The following is a 24141-nucleotide window of genomic DNA, read 5'->3' on the forward strand; positions in this document are numbered from 1 at the left end:
TGGCCTCCCTGCACGGCGGTTGTTTCTGACACCCCCTCACACATACACACCCAAATGATTCTAGCAACTAAGTATAGTAATGTTAATTTTCCACGTTGCAGTAGAAAGAAAGAACGTTTACTATTTTGTTGCCCAAATGTTTATTCGTGCAGTCTTAATTTACAATTATAAGGCTTCTTATCATGTCACATTCCCATACCACGATGCATCAAAGTTCTCTGGTTTTCAAAAACTTTATATTTTAACTTTCTCTTCAGTTTACTTTCACTTCTTAGGTAATGGTGGGATGTTTTACGCTCTGACACAATATATTTTGCTAGGTTCCTTCTTTAAAAATGTGCAGTGAATATTTTCTTGAGTTAATGAAATTTTAAAAAAGCATTTCCCCTACACCAACAAAACATTACATCACTGTTCAATATTGTGATTTATATAAGGTTAGGACGTATGCTAATCATATATAAAATTTAAACAGTAAGTCTTAAAGTTGCCTGTTTATCCCCATACAAAACCAAATGCCATCACTGTACACAAGCTAGCGTACGTTTCTAACAGTTAGAGCTTTTCTAGATAAAATACAGTATATACATGTATGTGTTTCCAAAGAAAATTCAATGAAAATACGAAGGTTATTATGTGAAAATAGTGGTGTACAAGTTAATGGACTAAAAGAATTGCCGCGGAAAAAGCAAATCTTAAGAATTAGTTTATAACACACACACACACACACACACACACACACACACACAAAACATAGATAAATGCGAATTCAAAGATGAATCATTATTAGACAGGTACATGGTCTTCGTATGAATATGTGATTGCCCTGTACAAAATCTAGGAAATTAAATCAACAGCTACATTGCATACTCTATTTAATGAATATCATATTTAAAGATCAAAGTTCTCCATATTAAATACGTGCCCCATTAATAAAAATACGGTCACTTGTTCTGCCATTCCAGAAAAGGCATTTGTAAACATGTTTGATAGCAATTAACACCATCACACAGTACTTTCTTTTCGGTTCAGTAAATCCATTATTCCATGCATCCGATCTCCCCAGTCTTTTATGGCTATTTCCCCGGAGAGACAATCCCTCATGGTCTTCTCCCAATATGCCTCCAAGGTCGGGTCCATTTTACCAGTTTCAAACTCTGGGGGGAAGTTGCCCTGCCTAATGCCGGCAATGAAGTCTCCAACTACAAGAATTCTCTGGCTTTTGTACACATGTTCATTATGCCATATCTCCCACATCATGAGCCCAAGGGCGTAGATGTTGGCATCTGCATCGTAAGGTTTGGTGCCATCGAGGACGCCGTGGGGGAGATAAACCATAGACCCTATGAGGGAATTGGGATCTGGGGGTGGGATCGTGGCAGGCTTGCTGATGTTCACTAACTTCACAGTTTTACCATTCCCAGCCTATAAAACAAAATACATGTATAAGGCGCCGTTCAAAATGAATTTGATCCCAATTGCTTGCAGGTAGGGACACTTACTCCACGGCAGTCCTCGCTGAATGCAATCAGATAAACAGAATAATACACCACCTCTTGGTGTTGAGTAAAACAGAGAGAATACAGTCATCACACAAGTAAGGTTGGAAACAGAGGATTAAGCAAATGTATCCGTGAAGGCGCATAAGCTATTGCGATCTAACCCCCCCTATCTGAAGAGGTACATGTATGTGTAAACAGGTATGGGAAAATGTCTAGTAAATTTATTTACATATAAGGCGATTCTATCATATAATCATATTTCTTTTAAATGCATTTACATATTTTCTGTCAATACCAATGTACACCATACAATGTAGGTTAAGCCTCGGTCACGGACACACGGCCTCTTACTTGCAATTTGTGTCCAAATTTGGAGCAGAACCTCACGTCCCAAGCAAGTCCTTCTTAAGAAATTTCGAGTTCGCAGACAGTTCGTAAGCACGTACGGAGGATATTGGACATGTCCAAAAGATTCTATGAGTAAAGCCTCGGTTACAAACGGACGCACGAATTTCAGGATCGTACGTCCCCTGCGATTGTTGGGTGTTGCAGAGGCCGTTTAGGTCGCAGAGGTAGAGGAAAATCTGCCTTGCGAGTCGCAAGGGCCACATGTGATGTCCTTTCAAGCAGGGACGCTAATTGCAAGGTGCAATGGCCGTGGAAATTCCCAGTGTGCTCTCGACTTTGTTCTTTAGTTGTGAGGGCGTGCGCCTTACTCAACACGCAAAGGGCACTTGCTCCTTCATTGCTTGCGACGTGCGTCTTGCACAACGCGAGTCTCTCTTTCTTTAAGCCTAGGTCCCAACAACGTTTTGGACGCACGGTTTTTAGGCTCCTTGCGTCCGGCTAAGACGTATCTAGATCGCACGTAGCGGCTGTTGATCATGTCGAAAAGTGTCTACGTGCTGCTTGCGTCCTCCAAAAGTAGCACGATAGAGGTGCTCCTCGCGCACGATCTCCCACGTTTTCCCCATTTTTTGGCCGTAGACCACACGTGGCAGCCCGTGCGTTCGGTTGGGATCTAGGCTTAACTCCGGGCGAGGGGAGCAAGTTACGCTTGCGGCCTCGCTGTTCGCAGGCTATTCGTAGAATCTCTTGGACATGTCCAACATCCTCCGTACGTGCTTACGGGCTGTCTGCGAAATCAAAATTGCGTAAGAAGGACTTGCGTGAGCCGTGAGATTCTGCGCAAAATTTGGACGCAAACAGCCCGTAAGAGCCCGTACGGCCGGTTGTGACCGAGGCTTAATTGGCGAACAGCGAGGCCGCAAGCATTATGAAGGAGCAAGTGCCCTTTGCAACTAACACAGTCAAAATCACACAGGGATTGCGTTGCACGTGCGTCATCCCCATCCCTGGAATATGAAAGGCGTGCTCACGATGCACGCCCGCGTCTCGATATTGAACGTGTACATCAAAAATTGTTCAATTTAGCTTCTAACATGTATCCAAAAGGCAAAAGAAGCTCAGAGAGCAGAAAAGAAGGGAGGTGGAAGAAGAAAGTAGGGGAGAACAGGAGGCAAAAGTGACCTATACGCCGTTACGCGTAGCATACTCGTCGTAAGTGATCAGTGCGCAGGTGGCAAGACAAACTCAAGAAAACAGTATACTGTTTCCACGGCCCTTGCACCTTGCAACTGACGTCCCTGCTTGAAAGAACATCTCACAGCAAGGTAGACTTGTGCCTTTACTTTTAAACCTTTGTTCTACCTCTACGAAGTCCACATCTGTTAAGCCTCTCTGGTCCTCAAATCAAATTCGGCCCCTTGGTTTTAAACTGTGAACTGTAAATGTCCATCATGACGTGTACTAACGTGTAACCCAAACGTGTCCTTGGCTGAGTCTGATATGTTCTCCAATTTTTCAAGTTTAAGATTTTAGAGGCTACCAAAGACCGTACGTAAAGCGAATGTTAGAATGAAATGCATTACTATTGTATTTGCTATATCATCATCATCATCATCATCATCATTAAGAGCCTATAGTGTTCCACTGTTGGACAAAGGCCTCAGCATGCTTTTTCCATTGTTTCCTATCCTGAGCCTCAGATTTCCAGTTTGGCCAAGGTTTCTTCTTCCAAGACTTCCAGTAGTCATCTAATTCATCCCTCCATCGTTTGACCGGCCTTCCTCTTTTTCTTTGTCCATACCTTTGGGTCCATTCTGTAAGCCTGATTGTCCACCTATTGTCCTTCATTCTTCTGACATGTCCTGCCCACCTCCACTTCATTTCTTTTAACTGTGAGCAGTACGTCCTTAACTTTGGTCTGTTCACGTAACCATACATTCGTTTTCCGCTCTCTTGGACTGATGTTCAACATAATCCTTTCCATCTTTCTCTGAGCTACTTGTAGCTTGTTTTCCATGGAGGCATTCAGTGCTCAGGTCTCTGAACCATAGGTGATTGCCGGCAGCACACAAGCATTGAACACTTTCTTTTTCAGGCAGGTAGGAAGGTTGCTCTTGAAGATGTCATTGTGCTTCCCATATGCTGCCCATCCTGCTTTTATCCTTCGTTTGATTTCTTTTTCCAGTGTTCGATCACTAAGGCTGAACCGTTGCCCAAGGTATATATACTCTTCTACTGCTTCTATCTCTTTGGTGTTGACCTTCACTGTGCAAGGGGTGGTTAGTGGTCCAAACATCACCTTTGTCTTGCTGGTGTTCATCTTTAGCCCACTTTTTGCGCTTTCATCTGCTAACGCCTGTAGCATTTCTTCGAGGTCTTTTGCATCATCTGCAACTATTATGATGTCGTCTGCAAACCTTAGGTGATTGAGCCTGGTACCGTCTATATTTATGCCCTTGTCCTGCCAGTCTAGATCCCTGAATATACGTTCCAATGCTGCTGTGAACAGTTTAGGAGAGATTGTATCTCCTTGGCGTACACCTTTCTTGATCCTGATCTTATTGGTGGTCTTGTGTAGTTTGACTGTTACAGAGCTATCGGTGTATATGTCAGGGTGGGAGGGGGAGCAGAAGAGAAAAGCGAATAACTGTATAAGCAATATACTAGGGAATACCCTGCTATTTATATTTTTTTCAATTCTTGCCGAGAAGTATCCGATCGATCGATCGATCTCGCGGATATTTCACATGGTCGTTTAAACCAATGATTTTTAAATAACCCACACCCCACCCCACCGAACGTCATATAAGCATGTTTCCGAAGAAAACTATATACCAAAGAAAATAATTTAGAGGCCAAAAGAGAGAGACAGCCAAGGGAACGCTTCTGTATGAATATAGAAAACTGTAGCTTTAATATAGACATAATGAATCAATAAACACAAATTCCTACAGTATGAAACAGCTGACCATGTTCGGATTTGATTGATCATGACTGGTTCACATATATGGCGCATACCCGTAAATAAAGAGTATTTACTGTTGTTTTTGGGCCATGGAGCCAATCCAAGGGCGAAACACAAATATTCAACGTTAATTGTACATCTAATTTAATTGTTCGAAGACTTTACCAAACCGCATATTTAAGGCCCCTATTTTGCGCATTTTATCTCTATTCAACTACATGTATTATGTTATGAAATAACGTTCTGAAATTAAAAAGATGTCAAGTTGAGCCTTTCTTTTGATATACTTTATCATGTTTTGTGATTATTTGGCTTGATCTTTTAAGAAGATATATAACTCCCCTCCCCTGCTCACACTTATTTCAACCTGTAAGAATGTTAAGTCTGGCTCGGGAAATAAAATCTCACTATCTCCACATCTGGTTTCTATCAAGCTCGTTCAAGAGCTTAGGACAAACATAGCTCCTCGGACCAGGAAATCAGGAGAGGGGAGTAGAGTGGAACATGTCTTCTCAATATGGAAATCTATATATTTTTGGTAATTTCATTTTTTTTACATTTATATGCACTATAACATTCACTTTCTCGAATAAATATCATGTTCACACATGTCTGTAACTGTCCCGAATTAGATGAGAGTGTTTTAAACTAAAAACATCTTGTCAATAACCGGTAGCCAGTTAGCCGGCAGAGTGATTTAGTTATTATGATTAACATTAATTTTTTTTTGTTAATTTCAAACAATCTTTACTGTTTGCACGTATACTTGTACTCTTTACCTGTACTCTGCGCCATATAATAGTAATGGCGCAAAGTAGTGATACTTGTAAAATCCTATACAATTTTATTTTTTTCGAGTATAAAATTTTATAAAACGTTGAATACAAAATTGTTATAAAGACATGAAAGAATCAGGGTGAGCATATATGCTCGGAGTTTTGTCGGAGGGGGATATTTCTCGAGTTCAACTCACTGCCCTGTGAAGCCATATTTTTGTGGCCTGAGATGCCGTATCCGTTACTTTGTGACATGACCTGCAAAAAGCAAGTCTGCGCGCGCTCTTTTCTTCTTTCATATCTCTCGCATTAATCAAGAAACAGAGTATCAATTCCAGGTGCTCGGGCGGGATGGAAGCATGAAGGGAATTAATCATTATTAGCAGTATCCTTGGGACACAAGGTATATACTCTGCAATTTATCTGTATGCTGTGAAATATCACCCAACTAGCCTGTTGATCTCGCGAATCAACCAAATTAGCGTTCACTTGGTTGCTAAACTGCAAGTCACTAACCCCTCCCCTCCCCTAAACGTCATACTGGCAGGTATGCAAGTGAAGACTATACCGCAGAAAAAATTTGGGGCCCAAAAGAGAGACAGCTAAGGACACGTTTGGGGAACACGTTTGAACACGTCATAATTGACATTTTCAGGTGTAGGACCAGAGCAGAGCCGCTTGTAAACAGTTTAGAACCAAGAGACCGAATCTGGTTTGAGGACCAGAAGAGAGGCTTAATACACGCCTCCGCTGCATCCAAAATTTGAAGGGGGCGTACGGTTCTAAAATCCGTGCAACCGGACCAAGGCTTTATACAACATTGGTCAAAAAGGTTGTTCCACCCCCATTTCCATGTGCTTTTATTTTTACAAATGATCACCTCATGTCTAACATTATTAATGTTTAAAAAATATAAAATAGTGGTGAAAATATACACATTTAAGCCATTTAGTAAAACTTATAAGAGGTACCCCCTTAAATCCACTGTTTCACTGTGACTTCTACAGGTGTAAAGAAATGTCTATTTTAATATTTTAATTTAAAAATTGAAAAGACGCCATCAAATGCCACCAAATTCCGTGCCTAACAGCGTGTGCGTCTACCGCGTACTGCAATTATCTCCTGTAGACGGCGCGTCAAGCCTTCAACATGGGTAAATATTCTCTTATGTGGGACAGTGCCCCATTCTTCTTAAACAAGTTGGGGAAGATGGTCCACGTTTTTATGGGGTTGGTTCAACCTTTTTGACCAATGTTGTATAGCATGTACTCTGTACAAGACTTCGCGACTGTATATTTGTTCCATGTGATGCTTTATGCGTTCTATGTCAAATCTAATTATAAGTAAAAAGAGAATTCAAGATCAATTTTTATATACATGTATCTATTTAAAGAATGCTCACTGTTTTCATAACTGTATCCATAGACAAATCCATACAAACGAGGCCATTCTTGTGCAGGTAGACCAAGGCGTCCGCCAGTTGCATTAGACAACCTACCGGTTCCTTGAGTAAATTATGGTCCAGCTGACCCGGGAGGACTTTACGACTGCCCTTGCCACTGCTGAAGACCCTCAAACTTGTCAGACGCGGGGTTATGATAAGAGCTGGCAGTTCGTTTGTTGGATCCAAATAAGTACCCAGTATGGTGGGAATGAAACTCCTCTTTTGTTGCTTCATTTTACTGGAAAAAATCATTTGTCCATGTGTAGTGTCCTATTTAATGTATGGTGCCAGTCATAAATCTCTAGGATTAAAAAAGAAAAAAACTGAACTGAAGAAAGCATAGAGAATGCTTAAGACAAACAAATGTCAACTTCAAATTTCTACACACCTCATTTCAATGACTTCCTCACGTACTTGCTTCTCACTTGTAGCCCCTTTAAATCGTTTTACAGATATTTCGATGGATTGATCTTTTGGGGATTTTAAGATGGCAGGGAAAACTTCAGTCCAGTTCCCTTCACATGTCGTTTGCTTTTTCACAGAATTGATGTCTGGTTCCACATCTGTCTCGTTATAATCATACGAGAAAAGATGTGTCATAGCAAAATCTTCCAGCGCATTGCTAACTGTGGTAAACTTCTTGACGACAGGGTCATAGGTGTCGATGAGCTGCTCTTTAGACCGTTGGTCTTCTTTAATGGTCTGCATGTAGTTTCGTGTTGAAGATATAAGCTGTGGAATGGACTTGCTCATCATCTGTAGATGATCCCTGGCCTCTTGGAGTTGAGCATCGACATAGGCCTTTGTAACATCATGCTTAGCCATAATTTTCAAAGCCTCGGATGATCTGTCTCGCAGAAATTCACATTTGTTCTGCTCATACTGCTTTAAGATACGTTTCTCTTTCCGCTTCCTAACATGCTTTTTTACGTCAACAAAAAAAAATGCCGGTGACGCAAGAAGCATGCCCAACGCACCGATTGGTAAAATAATTGGTGAAAATAAACCGAGTGCAATTTTTTCACCTAGCTTCAAGTCTACAATTGACATTTTGTTCACCTCATTGGCCATTAGGTCTTGTAACTCCATATATGTTGCCAAATCTCTACTTTCCCTGGAATCTGTTTCCGAGGACCTTTCCAGCATGTTTTCAATCATTCGCAGCTCAGATTCAATCAACTGGAAGTCTTTAGTGAATTTCTGGAACAAGTCTCTCTTGAGGGTTTCAAAATGTTTTTTCTCCGTTTCCCAAGAGCTAATGGCATCAATGATTTTTTTACAGATGGCATCTTCTATTCTACCTTCTAAATAGTTCCAACTTAACCCATAAGGAGCTTCCGCATTGGTCCATGAGGTGACTCGAGCACAGACAGGGTCGCTGCTAAGATATTTAGAAAGAGAATCAGTAATGGTGTCACATTCTTTATTAAGGTGGCCCTCTAGTTTTTTCAAAATTTCTTCCGACTTTTTCTCAAGTCTGTCCAACCGTTTCTTCTGTGAGTTGTGCTGAGCCTCGAGCTCATCCCTAGTCAAATTGGCAGAATGAAGATACTGCTGGGCATAATCTATGGTGCGCTCTACCATATGTTTGCCCCATCTAAATATAAACATAAGTCAACATCTTACTTGGTTGATTCTCTTAGCAAGATCTTACCTGTATTATAAAGATATTTTAAACACACCCAGGAACTGGCCTAGAATCTTTATGAATTTAAACGTACACTATATGTAAATATGGTTTTAATATCACAATTTGGTATCTTGTTATTACAAAAACAAATACGGACTATTTTCGATAAAGTTTACTTGAATACATTGGATAAATAAAGAATGTAAACTTAAACACACCGGTGCACATGCTCCGTCCTTCTTTGCAAACTCACTGGAATCAGGCTCTTGATGCCTCTGACCAGTCGCCTGTAGTCGTGAGTCATGTACCCAGCCTGACTGTGCTGCCACGCCATTTTAGCAGAAAGGGTAAATATCTGCTTTGATGAATCCATGGGCCGGTTCCAGCCCTCACTCACAGCCAAAGACACCTTCTCTAAAGCCTTTTCCCTCACGTCCTCCGGTACCAGATCCCAGCGGTTGCAGACAAAAATTGCACAACCAGGGTCAAATACTGGCTCACCAGAAGTATCCTTCATATCTTGAAGTTGCCGCAGCAATGTTTGGAGCTAAAGAAAGAAAACCAGAAAAGGAACATGCTATCATACGGTTTTTACACATTTAAAATCGTTTTATTTAATCTCACATCTTCAAACGAAAAACAAAAGGCTATCACACAAATTACATCTGAAGTGAGCTGAAAATAATGTCTGAAAACCAAAATATTATTTCTGACTGTTGGTGGCCGTTTTGCATTTTAAACAGTAAAGGAACGAAATCAGTTTATTTTCTCTGCACATGTGGGCTAAAATAGTGGTTTGAGCATAATAAATGAACATTTTATGTACTCTCTGGTAAAAAGCCGTATTTCAAGGGAATAACCCATCTGCCATTAAATCCCGCAAACTACATTGCTTATTAGTGTATAACTGAATTATAAGTACAGTATATTTTCGAATGGTCTACTTTTGGTGTCCAAATATGACATTTATGTCTCCTCCATCCCAGTGTACCACAAACTTGCATAGTCCCATTCATAACAAAAGTTAAGGCAACAAAGACTATCGTTTGTTCATGATTTGGCCAAACAAGGCCGCTTTTATTATATAAACTCCTAAAAATTTTAACAATAATAACAATGTAGCAAATTGTTGCCTGCATTCAATGTAATGGCCTTAGGGATAAAAATTAAATATGAAATATTAAATAAGATTCATCATTCTAAAAATTATGATGTGACGTGTCAGCAAAAGGTATTATTTTCAAACAATTCTGCACAAATTTCGTTTGTGGGGTTGCAAGAGGCCCACACTATGCAACGGTTATCGTAAGCTGTGTTCCACGATAAGCAATTATTTGACAACAGTAGTGCATCTAATTTAGCTTGTCTGATGGCAAAGGCCAGGTCAATGCATTGCAGGACTCGCAATACAATTCTACATAAGTACCGGCATGACAATGCTGTTAGCGGGTGACCTAACCCCTACCTCGGAAATGCAAAGACACAAAACGTGCCACTCACTCCCACGAAGCGGAGCGGAATATTAAGACACAAAACGTGCCACTCACCCCGACGTAGCGCAGCGGAACAAAAAGTTACAAAAATAAGGCATGAAAAATTATGCCACTCAACCTGAAAAACAGGTCGGAAATGCAAAGACACAAAACGGTGTTGAAATTAATTATATACTACAAACATCTAAAAAATCAAGGGCTGTTACCCTTGTGGAAAACCTGCAGTATGTTTAAAGATCTAAGGATAAAAGGAAAAACCTCCCGGTGGCCCTGAAAAGGTGGGGCCTGAAAAGGTGGGGCATGTAATGAAGTTGAAAACCGGATATCTGAAAAGATCAAGGGCTGCAACCCTTGTGGGAATCCTGCGGTATGATTTAAGATCTAAGAATAAAAGGTAAAGGTCGGGGTCTGAAACAAGAAGAAGTGCGTCTGTGGGCCTGAAAAGGACTAATGATGAAGTTGGATTCTCTGCCCAGAATTTGGTAAGTGGTCTGCAATGGAGGAACTATATATCCTGAAAGAAGTATTGGTTTAGAAATTACTTCTGGTCATCTGTAAGAGAAATAAGGGACCGTTCACATGGAAAGTCCATTTTTCAAAAAACCCACCCTCTACTCGCGGTATCTTGTGATCACGGTCTGTGCCCTGTTACCCAGTTACTTCCGTGATCACAAGATACCGCGAACAAAAAACAGATTTTCAGAAAATATACCCTCCATGTGAACTTGCTGTGCTGAACTTGAATCACCACCACATGTGAAACGCCGAATTCGTCGTGAAAACGACGGACTAAATCTTCAATGACTTTACATTGGTTAGGAGGGGAAATATTACGGTCGGAAAAGTCGTTGGACCCAATGATAAGTACGAGCTGTTATTGGCGAATATAGCCTTGATTCGTTGGTATATTAATTTATATTTAACGGCTGGTATAAATAGTGGCTATACAGACCACCCGTTTACGTTAATTAACAAAACACTTTTAAAATATAAAACAATACAACTTTAGCTACACTACGTTCTTATTAGAAACCGGCCATCGGTGATTGAGGAAGCTTGTGTATGAATTGCCCTCTTTAGGCGCTAGCACGGTTGCCAGGGTGTACGTATGGGATCATGTAAGACTTCTGTCTGTATTCTTAAGGGAGGGATGTACCCAAATATAGCTAAAAATCGTCATTTTTGGGTTTTTATGTCTAATTATTGGTTAAATGTGTATCTAACGTTTAACAGAATAAAATGTTTACATTTTGAACAAAAAATATGTTTTTTCTGAGGATTCTGATGCTGCACACATCGGCACCGGTGGCCTGGTCTATGCCCCGCCTTCGTTGCCAAGGGTCGATGGCATGGGTTAACTCGGTGGGTGGACCTTAGCAGCATCAGCACGACTAGAGAAACAATAGAACAGGGATGCGCCATGCCCCCTTTGTCATTAAACAGCGATCGGCAAAGCAGTGCCTATTGTTCCGTTTAAGCTGTTGTGATAGTCGCTCTTGATTGTGATCAGCGCTAAGATGAATCTTTTCCGACACATTGGATTTGCTCGAAATACGCGTTCTCCCTTGAATTGCTTGTTGTTACACGCGCTCTTTCAATTTTCTTGTTAACTTTTTGAGATACGCAAGAAAAGAAGAAAATCCCGTTGCTTGCTACCCGTGACAACAATCGTCATACTTTCGATCCATTTTCGACAACAGCACGATGCAGTTGTTAGATTTTAAAAATCCTATCTATGCAACTTGGGCAATATGGCCATCGAGCCGCAACTAGCCTCTAGCCCTCTCGAGCTCTTAATTATTTCTGCTTACCAATGATCATCGGAAAATTAACTATGATAATATCTAACCTTTCCACCTGAAACGCAGTTAACTCAAGTGTCAAGATGACATCAAGCTCTAGTCTAGCTAGCATGCCATACTAATTTCAGCTTATATGCAATTATTTATTTGTGCATCACTTAAAGTTAAATACCTTGATTTCGACTTATCTGCAATTATCAGGTTAGGCATTATTAAAAGTTAACGATCTGATAATATCCCCCCAGTTTCCATCTCGCGTCCAGTCCACTCTTGAAAGTGTGCTATATAAACAGAAGCACGTGCAGTTGTAACTCATAAGTCTTAGACCCCATTTCCAGAGATAAGATCGATCTACTTTAGATCGACCTAACTCCCTATGGGTTCACGTTAAATAGCTGTCAGCCGGGCGGACACGAAAGTTAATTACCCCCTTACAGCTTGTAGTAGGCGGGACGGACATTTAAGGCGGATTATCTGAGAGTAATGTAGTGGGGATAGATCGATCTAAAAGCTCTGGGAATACAGGCTTACGTCGGTAAGCATAAATCGCTGTCGAGATGGGTAAAAGAAAGAGAAAATCAAAAAATACATTTCCTGAAGAACGTAAGATAATATTAACCATTGGACGAATACTGGAATCACATACAAGATTGTTTTGCGTAAATAAAAGTCTTGAGCCCACATCCTAGCAAAATTATTCACTGGGTGGCGTAAAGGTTCAATACATGTGCATTAAAAAAAGTTCAGCAAATAAATCTAATGATATTGCTAGAATTCGCGCGAACTATATCAGGCTGAGATCACGAAAGAGCTTATTATCAACATTTTGATTTTTCCGAATTATTCATTTCGACTATAAGATATGAGCTGGAGAATAAGCCCTTGCATTTTAAACGCAAATGCTGTTATACCGCGAGGTACAGTTCTGGATGCATGTACGCACTTTCAAGGCCGACATAGTGCTTTTTTCTTCAACAATTAACGCAGAATTTTTCCTGACTCACCCAACTTTAGACATCTTCTAACAAAGCCTTTCTGGTTGCGTCTATTTCTTGTTGTTGATGGTCCGATCGGCGTCCTGTAACACGACCGTGTTTTCGAACCATTTTTGCTTGGCGAATGTGGACAAGACCGGCTGCGATGCTGCTATTGTGTTCACATCCTAGAGCGCATCCCTTACATTTTCCCCGATGGCAATTGACGTGGCCACTGATTGCTTGCCTTACTTGATTGCCTGTCAATCATTCTGGTAGTGCTAGCGGTAACCCCTTGAAGTTACTATGAGGAGGCGAGATTAATACAAAAATAAGATTTTCTGACATCCAAATGCATGCAAACTAGCTAATTTAATAGAGTACCGTTAATAGAGTACCCATCTGCGCGATTGTCAGAACGATAACAGGTAAAGCTGTCAACAATTTAATTTGCTATTTTGGACAATTAACCTCCCTGAAAGGGTTCTTGCTCTTTTTCTTTGCTTTCAATATTGACGACATAGCGTTATCGTAGCAAGCTATTACTGTCTACCTGTACACCTGAGGGAGACCAAATTCACCATGCTAATTATGAAAAGTATGCACTAAAAGTGCTTTTTAAGAAATTTTGATTGATCCTCTCTTTTCTAATTTATAGAAAGCGAAAATTTCCTAATATTTTGATGTAATTGACGTTTTTATAGATAAAATCAACAATAGTTTCTAAAGAAAAATCCCTGACTCCATCCTGTAGTACTTTGTTCAAGTGTTATAATGCCATTAAAAGCAAGTTTATAGCTGTCCAGGTGCCTGAGAAAATCAGGTGTATAAAAATGGCGGTTTTTGTCCCCAAAATCCCAATATTACGTCAAACGATGAAGTTGGAGCTTAAAAGAATTGGGTATCTCCCGCTTTTCATAATATACTAAGTTATATACAATGAACTAAGTTATGTACAATGAACTAAGTTGTCAGTAGTGCTCTTTTTTACACCCAACATTCTTAAAAAAATCCGTTTGTGGCTTTCTTATACCCCTTACCAGGTTAAATCTCCATGCATAATTTAAAATGTACTAACGTACGTAAAACTGCACATTTAGTAAACACATTAAATAAATGGTTTTTTCAATGCTACTAGTAGCAAACAATGCTTTTTTTCTTGATCTACAACATGTTTTTGGGTTTGACAAAGCTTACAAATTTGCAAAAAGTTTTGCGTACAGACGCAGAACTTGTGTTTTAAGTTATAAAATGATAAATCTTTAAATTATTTAATATTTCAAATGAAATAACCATCAGAAACAAATCCTCAAAGCATAAACGAATTAGGATAACGAACCATTTTATTACAGCAGTTCCCATTTTTTCTTTAATATACCGCTCTTTTTCCTGTTTTTCCTCAACACGTTTTCTTCCACGGAAGTAATGCCTGGACATACGCATGCTTCAAGATACCCTGAGAGCAATATCCTTTATTGCACTGCATGAAAAAAACACCTTTCATCGCCTTTCATCTACAAAATGTTATCGAAAGATGATCCCTCATCTTTGATCATCCTTTCCTGACGAAAATGTCATCTTTCACCTATCATTTGTAAAAGGTCATCTTTTTATTAACTTTTATCTCTCGGAAAGACCATCATTCACATTTTCATTAACTTTCAGTTTTCAAAAGTTCAACTATCACCTTTTACATTGCAAAAGGCCACCTTACATTCCGTTTTTGTTAACTGGAAAGGTCACGTTTTGTTTATCTTTTATTTTCCGAAAGCTTAAAACTGATTTTATAATATCGAGTGGTGATCTTTTGATTATATACTTTTTATTTTATGTACATGAATTAATTCCGAATTTTACAGTAAGCGCAGTATGGAAAAAGCTAATACTTTTGCAAATTGTTTGCATGATGAAATGGAAATGGACTTTGATTAAACTATTCAACAGAGAGATTAAATGTGGTGCTTTGCATTTTGGAGAAATAATTACGCAATCTTACATTGGCTCGGGTTTATGTACAAATATATAGCATTCAGTGCAGTGAAAGAAGTGTTCACCGCCTTTTACCTGAGGTAAACATATAATCTTGACGCTATGAACGACAAACAACTTTCAGAATCGAACGTAACTTATATTTTTATTCCAATATTGTCAGGATTTAAATACACTGCTATATTGTAAGTTTATTAGTAAATTTAATCAGCTTCAGATAAAATCTCTGAGTAGGTTTTTTTATCCGCTTTGAACAAAATAAACTGATAATGTTTTTGGAGGTAGGCCTTCAGGAATGCAAGTTTCATTGAAAGTGAATCTTCAGTGTTTTCATAACTTTTTTTATGAAAATTAGACAACAATCGTGGCGCTCAAAAGATTAAGATAGTAAAAGACTTATTGTAACAAAAAGCCATCGTTAAAAAGAGGTGGTTTGGTTGTTGATTTATTAGTCAATATTACACTCATTTCAGCAAATACTACCTAACACAAGTATTGAAAAAGATGAATACATACATGAACAAACCAGTAATCGAGCGACATTTGAAAGTCCTGAGGATGTAGAGCGTCACATGCAGGAACTGCAGACTGCTTGGACTAAGAAAAATTCGAAACATGTAAAGGCGTTGCTGAGGAGCACACGACCACACCAACGAAGTATCCATGCTTCAAAGAAAACACTTATGTAAGTTTCTTAAGCTGCTCATAGCTAGTTTTGCACATGTCAAAATCCAATGTCAAATTTAAGCTTTTAAATATGCTAACTTTAAGAAATCTTATAGATTACAGTGTCAAAATAAAGAACCTGCTGCCAAAATTGTATGCCGGGTCTCGTCTCTCTGCTATGACTGCCTGACCACCCTTGTTTCATGGTTTGATCCACCTTGATCACATGTTTAGCCACCATAATGTTTGGCGTGTAAAGCTTTATACAGATAAAAAGTTCCTTTGTTGCTTGTGTTGATGCGCATTTTACAGATGTTTTTAGCCTAGAAGTTTGGCACTTTCTTTCAATAACCTGATCGTTTGTAATACGTTTTAGGCACATCAAGCTGATGCGCATGTAATTATCAATGTATGATTGTTTTAGCTATGTTTACTACTTGTATTCAGAACGATGATTTAGTAATAACTATATTGTGTAATCAGCATATTTGTCGGTTTTATATGACTTAAAAACTTTGTGCGATCACTGATGTGAAGAACATTGAAGTGTGTAACGTTTTTATTGTAATTTTGTCCTCTTACAAATAATGCATTTTGATTGAAGGACACCAAGTGTTCTAGATTACTTTCAAAATAGCAAGTGTTCTAAATTTCTTTTAGAACACATCTTAGAGTTCTCAAAAAGTAACATTTGAACACGTGAAAAATGTTCTAAATTTACATGTAAATGTGTTCTAAACAAAACACAAAAAAGAACATAAAAATGTTTTCTATATTTCACAACGCTTACTGTTCTAGCGTCAGAACACTGTTTAAAGCGTTCTCAAGATGTAACATTTGAACACGTAAAAAGTGTTCTAAATTTACATGTAAATGTGTTCTAAAAAACACAAAAAAAGAATATAAAAGTATGTTATATATTTTACAACGCTTAGTGTTCTAGCGCCAGAACACTGTTTAAAGCATTCTCAAAATGTATCATTTGCACACTTAAAATGTATTCTGTTTCATGTTTACGACGCGTTCCCGAACTTTGGAGTGTTAAAAGTGAGATTCTGCGCACAATTTGGACGCAAACAGCCCGTATACGAGCCCGTAAGGCCGGTTGTGACCGAGGCTTCATATAGAGACCCATGCTGTAGAAACCCTCTACACATAGGGTGGGCTTGATCCACCCCACTCCTAATGGGAATGAAAGTACATTTTGTACAACTAAAGTTGTTTTGTTAATACCCCTTTGCATCTGTTTTGCATCTATTTTGCAGCAAACTAAAAGGCTCCATCACACACACCCTAGTTTTGTTATTTAACCTTCAACACCGGCACTATTTGTAATAGCACTGTAGTTTTTTTTTTTTTTTTCAAAATGCTACGAATGGCTTCTATTGTCAAGGAGATCACTGAAAACCTATTGACTTGGTAAAAAGTACAAACAAGAGACCACCAGCCTGTAATTAATGATCAGATATCCCGCACGAAAACGCAGTAGATGCTCCAGCGCAGTAGACTACTGCAATCATACTGCAAATATGCCTCAAATCTGCTTCGCATTGCGAGTTAATTAGCATATTTGAAACATGCTTCTATCATGCTGCTAATCTACTGCATTAATGCTCCTCCTCTGTACAACCCTATGCAATTTTTGAAGTAGAATTGCAGTAGGGTATACTGCATTTCTACTGTAAATATGCTCCACACCACTACTGCGTTAATGCTTCTTTGCTACTTCGATACTACTGCATTTTCGTGAGGGATTTACCATCGCAAGATCAAAAGTGTTTTGGGCAGTACATCTGATTAATTATCTATTGTTTCTTAATGCATTTTTATCTTCATATTTATATATTTTGTACAATGTAACCATTGGAGTGCGTTCTATTTTTTCCGGTGAATTAGTTTCATTGTCATACAGATTATTGACCATAACCGTTACTACGTATACTTTATTTTCATTCAGTTTTTGCTTTCACCTTTTCATTAGTTTGGGACAATATATACCTTGTTTATTTTATGGTTATTGGAACTGTACCAGCTTTTTGCTTTCAGCATTTTTAGGATTCTTTAGAGAGCCTTTTAAAGTGTATATTAGTCATCAATATAATTATTGAGACAAAGAAATGCTGGTCTAGGAGAAAAGTTACATAAAATGAATAAAGGTGCTGAAACAAGTTGTCCTAGTTATAATATTATTATATAGTAAAGTGAAATCAGTGATGATTTCTGTGGGAAAATACCATAATGCAACACCCATCTCTCTCTTCTCTAGGATTAAAAAATACAATTCCCTTATTATTTACTTGTGCCACACTACAAGTATTTAACATATAACTCCCTTTACACCACAAGACATGTTTCAATAGAGAAAGAAGTTGCCCTGCTTCATTAGACTGCATACAACAGGTATATTTGCCCCCCCCCCCCCCAACACATAAAACTCGTTAAATAATAAAATAATACAAAAAAAACAAATAATATTCTTTCACTCAGCAGATATATGCATAAACTTTATGAAAGTAAATTATTTTTAGAACTTGACGGTGGGCACTTTGCCAGTGGTTACCAGCATTCATCCTTTGGGCACTCATGCTTGGTCTGATGATGGTTCGACCTCCATAATAACTAAAACTGAATACAAGCGCCACCGTTGGCAAGTTCTAACCCAAATGTCTTCAGCAAACCTATCCCAAAATTGACATGGAATAAGGAAATCTTATATCAACGCTATGAATAAGTAGTTTCATTTCATCAGCAAACCAAACATGCACCCTTTTGCGCACGTAAAGGTAATGAAGGGTCCATTTTTAGGGGAGGTTTTCTCTCTGTTTGGTGAAGATTTTTCTTATAGGTACATCTGACCCTAGTCATTCAGTAGTCTGCTAAATTTCCTCTTTGAGCCTGTTTGTTACCATGTGGCCCACTGAGAAAAAGCTGTCAATCTTCTCCTTTGAAGACACATCTGGTAGAGCATACGATTGTTAAGATACTTCATGGTATATTACCACTTCATGGGATAAATGCTCTGATTTTACTGTCAAATCGACTTCATAGGATAAAATGCGACTTCATCTCCACATAACAAATTGTCCACCACAGGGAAAGCTTGACCAATATAAGCGTACCTAGCCGAGACAACCCCGTCCCCATTCCAATTCTGCCCCTATAGAACTTCACACTAGCTTCTGGTTGCAAAATGCGTTCCGGTTGAAAAAATCGTTTTCACGATATTCTTTGGTTGCAAAATGCGTTGCAGTTGCAAAATGCGGCTCTACACCAGTTGTATGAATCCCCAGCATTTCATTCTCCCCAACATCTATCTGGACAGTTGACGGTTTCAAACCTTCAGACTTCAGACTTTCCGACCTTAAGCGCTTTCATTAAGTATATAGGCCAGGAGGTCAATCTTTTTAAACGACCAAGGTATATTCGAAACATTTATGTTGCATATCAATAGAAAAGCCTATACTTCTATAACACGAATAATGGAATAGACGGTTTGTTAAAGATATTAATGTATACCTAGTGTGGAGCAAAATTAAAAACTCTCTGCCTAGTAGAGTTCTCTACCTACAGTGGAAAGACATACATTCTTGCTACTGTGTACTAGCCACATCTATAAACCTGCGCCGTCAATTAAATCACACATGGTCATTTTTATGCCCTAGTTTAAAGGCAGGGAATGTGTTTATTCATACTCTTCATTTGTCTTATACATCTAGTGCCTTAGACCCGCCATGATTCAACGTCCAAATATTATCAGTTTTTAATCGTCCTGATATCTGAAAAATCTCAAAACTAAATGGGTAAAACAAAAAACTAGCTTTATGCTTTCCGTCACTGGACCAGAACTCTTGAAATAAAGTACATTAATTATAATTAACCTCACGGGTATCTACGAGAACATCTGAAAATAACAGCTTCATTAAACTCCAACGAGATAAAATACGCACTATCATGTGATTGAGTAATGTAACTCCCCCCCCCCACCCCACACCCACCATTGCAAAACCACGCGTCACTCTCGAAATCATGATCTAGAATGAAACATCATATCGACCTTCGCGCCTAATTTCCACATCCAACCAGAACTGAAATATTTTTGGATACAATGTACCATGAAGTGGCAATATACTACGAAGTCTCCTAAGGGTCCTTATTTTTTAACCAATGAAGTCGCCTTCTATCATGAAGTAGTAATTCTTATCCTATGAAGTGGTAATATACTATGAAATATCTAAACATACGATCCTCCCAGGATGTAGTCCTAGGGGGAAACGGTGCCGATGCCTGATCACACATATTCCTTTGACCGCTGCCGGTGGGTGACATTACGGTTGATTGGTTCAAACGGAAACACCAAAAAAACCGTTTACGACCAGATAGCGCATCCAGAAAACTCACCAAGATCTTTAAGTCGAGACTTTGCCAAGCAATAACTACAATGGACAAAACTTACTTGCGACAGTGAAACTATTTTCATATTTCTGACAATTGTGGCATGTAGTGAACTTTGAAATTAAATCATCTCCAGTTTCCGAAAAATTCCATTATTTTTGCAAGAGTAAACAAGGGTTTTATTTCTTTGGTAATTAGCGGTCACTTTTGGAAGTTCATGTTCATGTTCTTCGCAACTTTAAGTATGTCCACTTGAATAGCTTTTATGCAATACACACTTAAAATGATTTGATGCAATTTTGTCCGAGGAAAATTGCACAAGTATATTGCCTGGAGTATTATTGGAAAATTGAGAAAACCATAAAATACAATATGAGTGAAAAAAACTTCTTGCATTCAACTTACCCTATCTTCTTGTACTCCTCCTGACTTATCAGTCATAATGACGTAAATGAAGGCAAAGACGTCATTGTTGGCAATGAAGTTAAGAACCACGTCATCCATGGCACCACTCTCACCAATACCAGGGCTGTCGATGATATACACACCACTCTAAGGGTATAATACGACTTTGTAAATGTATTTTGTGGATACTAAATATAAAGGCATCGTACCTCAAACAGAAAGTTTGGCAATTTTTCTGTGAAATTTTGCATGTATATACCAGTGTCCGATTCAGTTTCATGTCACAATTTTGCAGGTCGATCTCTAAGAAACACGATCGTTAGATCATTTTTCCATAAGCCATGTCTTCATAAAATACTACATTACCTTTAAAAGTTCCAATGGCAAATAAACATCGACCGTGCACTTTTCCTGTTTACCCTCCCTGGCTGCACCCTTAGGGAATAGAACACGCTCTAAAGCCGAGCACAAATCATCAGGGTTCTTGATGGGGACCTTTAACGAATCTCGCCTGCCGTCAGGTTGTTGTACCACTTTGACTACTCCAGGGTTTTCTCCATACATTATTCTTGTGATCGCAGCTGTACAGCTTAAATGGGCCTCCGGTAGGATCTTCTTGCCAAGGAGAAGGTTCAAAAGCGTGCTTTTCCCCGAAGAAGTTTCGCCTTGAATGTGATAAAGCTTGTCAGTGAAAATAACATTATAGAGCCTTCATATCACACTGCTAACAATGCCTTGACAAAGCACAATATAAAATACATGAATGAATGAACAGATAAATATAATGCAAATATAAAATATATAAAGTAAACCAAAACATGAACGACGCAATCGACCAACACGCGAGCATGAATATAAAGGATAAAGGAAGAAAATGCTGCAAAGAGTAACCCTAATATATATATATATATATATATATATATATATATATATAACATTGGTCAAAAAGGTTGTCCCACCTCCATTTCCATGTACTTTTATTTACAAATGATCACCTCACAGCTGTGATCTGTTAGAAAAAGTGCTTTTCATTACGGATACCGTGTCTAGCATGATTAATGGTTAAGAAAATACAAAATAGTGGTGGAAATATACACATTTTATACTATTTAGTATCCCCTCAAATCGACTGTTTCACTGTGACTTCTACAGATGTAAAGAAATGTCTATAAAATTGAAAAGACGCCATCAAATGTCACCAAATTCACACACAATCAGCATTAGGGCGTGCTCGTTAAAGATCACGTGCCTAACAGCTTGTGCGTCTACCGCGTACTGCAATTATCTCCTGTAGACGGCGCGACAAGCCTTCAACACGGGTTACAAATCTGTTTTTGGGATACTGTCCCATTCTTCTTAAACAAGTTGGGGGAGTTGGTCCACGTTTTTATGGGTTGGTTCTCCTTTGCATTGCACACTTCATGTTACAGTTGATAAGTGAGTTTAATATCAGGGCTCAAAGCTGATGGTTCCATCCTTAGACCATTGTGTTTTTTCAACAAACACTTACCAGGTGACCAGTCATGATAAAGCCTGGAGTTAACCCCAAAGTCAGTACCTGAAGATGGAATGAGATATCAGCTACTTTCAGTGATCCCACAGGCACCTGAACCTGGCCATTCATCACTGGAAGGAAGTCGATTTTGATGCAGAATCAAATTATTCATTGTATCCCATCGATGGTCAAAGATAGTCCATATACATGTTAAAAATGCCTCTTGGAAGGGTGTGTGTGTATGGTAATATCGCCTGAGGTGTTAGATCAATCCGCATTTGGAGAACATTCTAAGCCAATGGTATTAGTAAATTGTTCCTTTTGGAACAAAACGTAACAGGGGCATTTTTTTGTAACATTCTCAACAGAAATCTCACTCCATTTGCAAGAGGTGACTTCAGGGATGCTGCTGGCTCCATTGTGACAACGCACTTGCTCACACTCTCGTCTGGCAAACGATTTGTTGCAGAAACACAGGGCTCTGAGGATGGGACAGCCGTCTTTGAGTCCTGATATTAATCGTACTGAGCACCTGTGGCATAAATTGGAATGTGCATTGCAGAGGAGAACCAATTCCTAGAAATCTTAACCAATTCCGCCACGCTCTTTAGGATGAATGGGACTATATCCCACAAAACAGGATTGTTACCCATGTTGAAGGCTTGTCGCGCCGTCTACAGGAGATAATTGCAGTACGCGGTAGACGCACACCCTGTTAGGCACGTGATTTTTAACAAGCAAACCCTAATACTGATTGTGTGTGAATATGGTGACATTTGATGGCGTCTTTTCAATTTTATAGAGATTTCTTTACATCTGTAGAAGTCACATTGAAACAGTCGATATGAGGGGGGTACCTCTTATAAATTTTACTAAATGGTAAAAAATGTGTATTTTTTCACCACTATTTTGTAATTTTAACCATTAATCATGTTAGACACGGTATCCGTAATAAAAAAGCACTATTTCTAACAGTTCACAGCTCTGAGGTGATCATTTGTAAATAAAAGTACCAGGAAATGGGGATGGGACAACCTTTTTGACCAATGTTATATATATATATATATATATATATATATATATATATATATATATATATATTGTCTGATGATAACACAGTGAGCAAACATGCATTGTGTTTATGCTATGCAATCCATTGATAAAAGCCGGGCGGCGTTATAAAAAGTGTCCAGCTGTTAAAAGTTACTACTTTGGGTACTATCTCACTATTTCTGAGCTCAAATGTTTATATTATGACAAATAAGCAGAGGACGAGTACTAACTGGCCGATCAATTGATAATAAACAGTGACTTGTTTGATTGATAACTCCTACCTGCTACAAGTATTGGGCAGTTACCAGTTTCGAGCATGTCGATCCTCTTTTGTACGTTTCCTTTCGCGCTCTCAGATAAAATATTCTCTGCTTCCAGTCTCTTTAAAATGCTCAGGTCAAGTAAGGGTAGAGAATTCTTAAGGGTTTCAAAAGTCGACTGAAGTGCGATTCTTCTTTGTTTGTCATTTTCTCGTAGTTCAGCGAAAACATCTGCAGCCTACAGATATATATATAAATAACGTTTGCACCCCGACCGGTTCTAACAATATATTCAATGTCCTCCCTGAATATACTGTTGACACCTGCCCTCTTTGAGGGCAGCAGTTATTATATAGACATTTTCGATCAGGCACCGTATATAGTCTAGTGAGGTTTTTGAAAAAAGGCTCTGCATAAGAGGCAAGGGGCATTTTGGGGTAAAAGTTGGGAACCAGGCTTATTAGCATAATTTTGGGGTGCTGAATCCGATTTACCCGGTTCCCAAGCGAAATTTTGCGTTTTTAACGGTCTAATTTGCAAAAAAACAATATGGCCGCCAGATTTCCTATTTTCTGCAGTATCTCTGGAACTAGACAGGCAAATATGACAAATGAAGTGTCTTTACCTATATTTTCAGGGTCGAGGAACATTATTAAGATGTTTCTGTTAGAATTAGATTTACGCAATTTTCCTAAATATGCAAATTATGATCGCCATTACTGAAAAACCGTTTTACTTCTGTATCTCTGTAACTAGGCAAGCAAACATGACAAATGAAGTGTCTACACCTATGTTCTCAGGGTCAGGGAATGTGATAAATCAGATTTCTTGTCTGATGGGTAGCACTGACTTTGTGAATCATGTCCGAGTAGCACCTTTTATTGTTTCTTCCCTGTATCTGTCAAACACTAGTCAATCTGCTGATAGTTAGAACCTGCCTCCAGAAC

General features: G+C 38.8%; 1 protein-coding gene and 1 long non-coding RNA gene across 2 annotated transcripts in view; one reads left to right on the forward strand and one right to left on the reverse strand.

The window, feature by feature from the left end:
* LOC147761246 (uncharacterized) overlaps positions 1 to 24141 on the forward strand; it is a 381866-nt gene that overhangs the window by 325165 nt on the left and 32560 nt on the right. The window lies entirely within an intron of this gene.
* On the reverse strand, positions 75 to 23410 carry LOC106154288 (uncharacterized). The gene is made up of 7 exons (XM_087015071.1): positions 23216 to 23410; positions 20753 to 21051; positions 20387 to 20533; positions 8884 to 9212; positions 7424 to 8632; positions 6994 to 7273; positions 75 to 1425 (listed from the first exon to the last, which is right to left on the reverse strand). Exons 1-7 carry the CDS (start codon positions 23250 to 23252, stop codon positions 1006 to 1008), a joined length of 2721 nt encoding a protein of 906 aa, XP_086871197.1. The 5' UTR covers positions 23253 to 23410; the 3' UTR covers positions 75 to 1005.

This window comes from Lingula anatina, chromosome 6 (assembly GCF_051362555.1).
Source record: "Lingula anatina isolate TDL-2025a chromosome 6, LinAna3.0, whole genome shotgun sequence".
NCBI classification, from domain to species: domain Eukaryota; kingdom Metazoa; phylum Brachiopoda; class Lingulata; order Lingulida; family Lingulidae; genus Lingula; species Lingula anatina.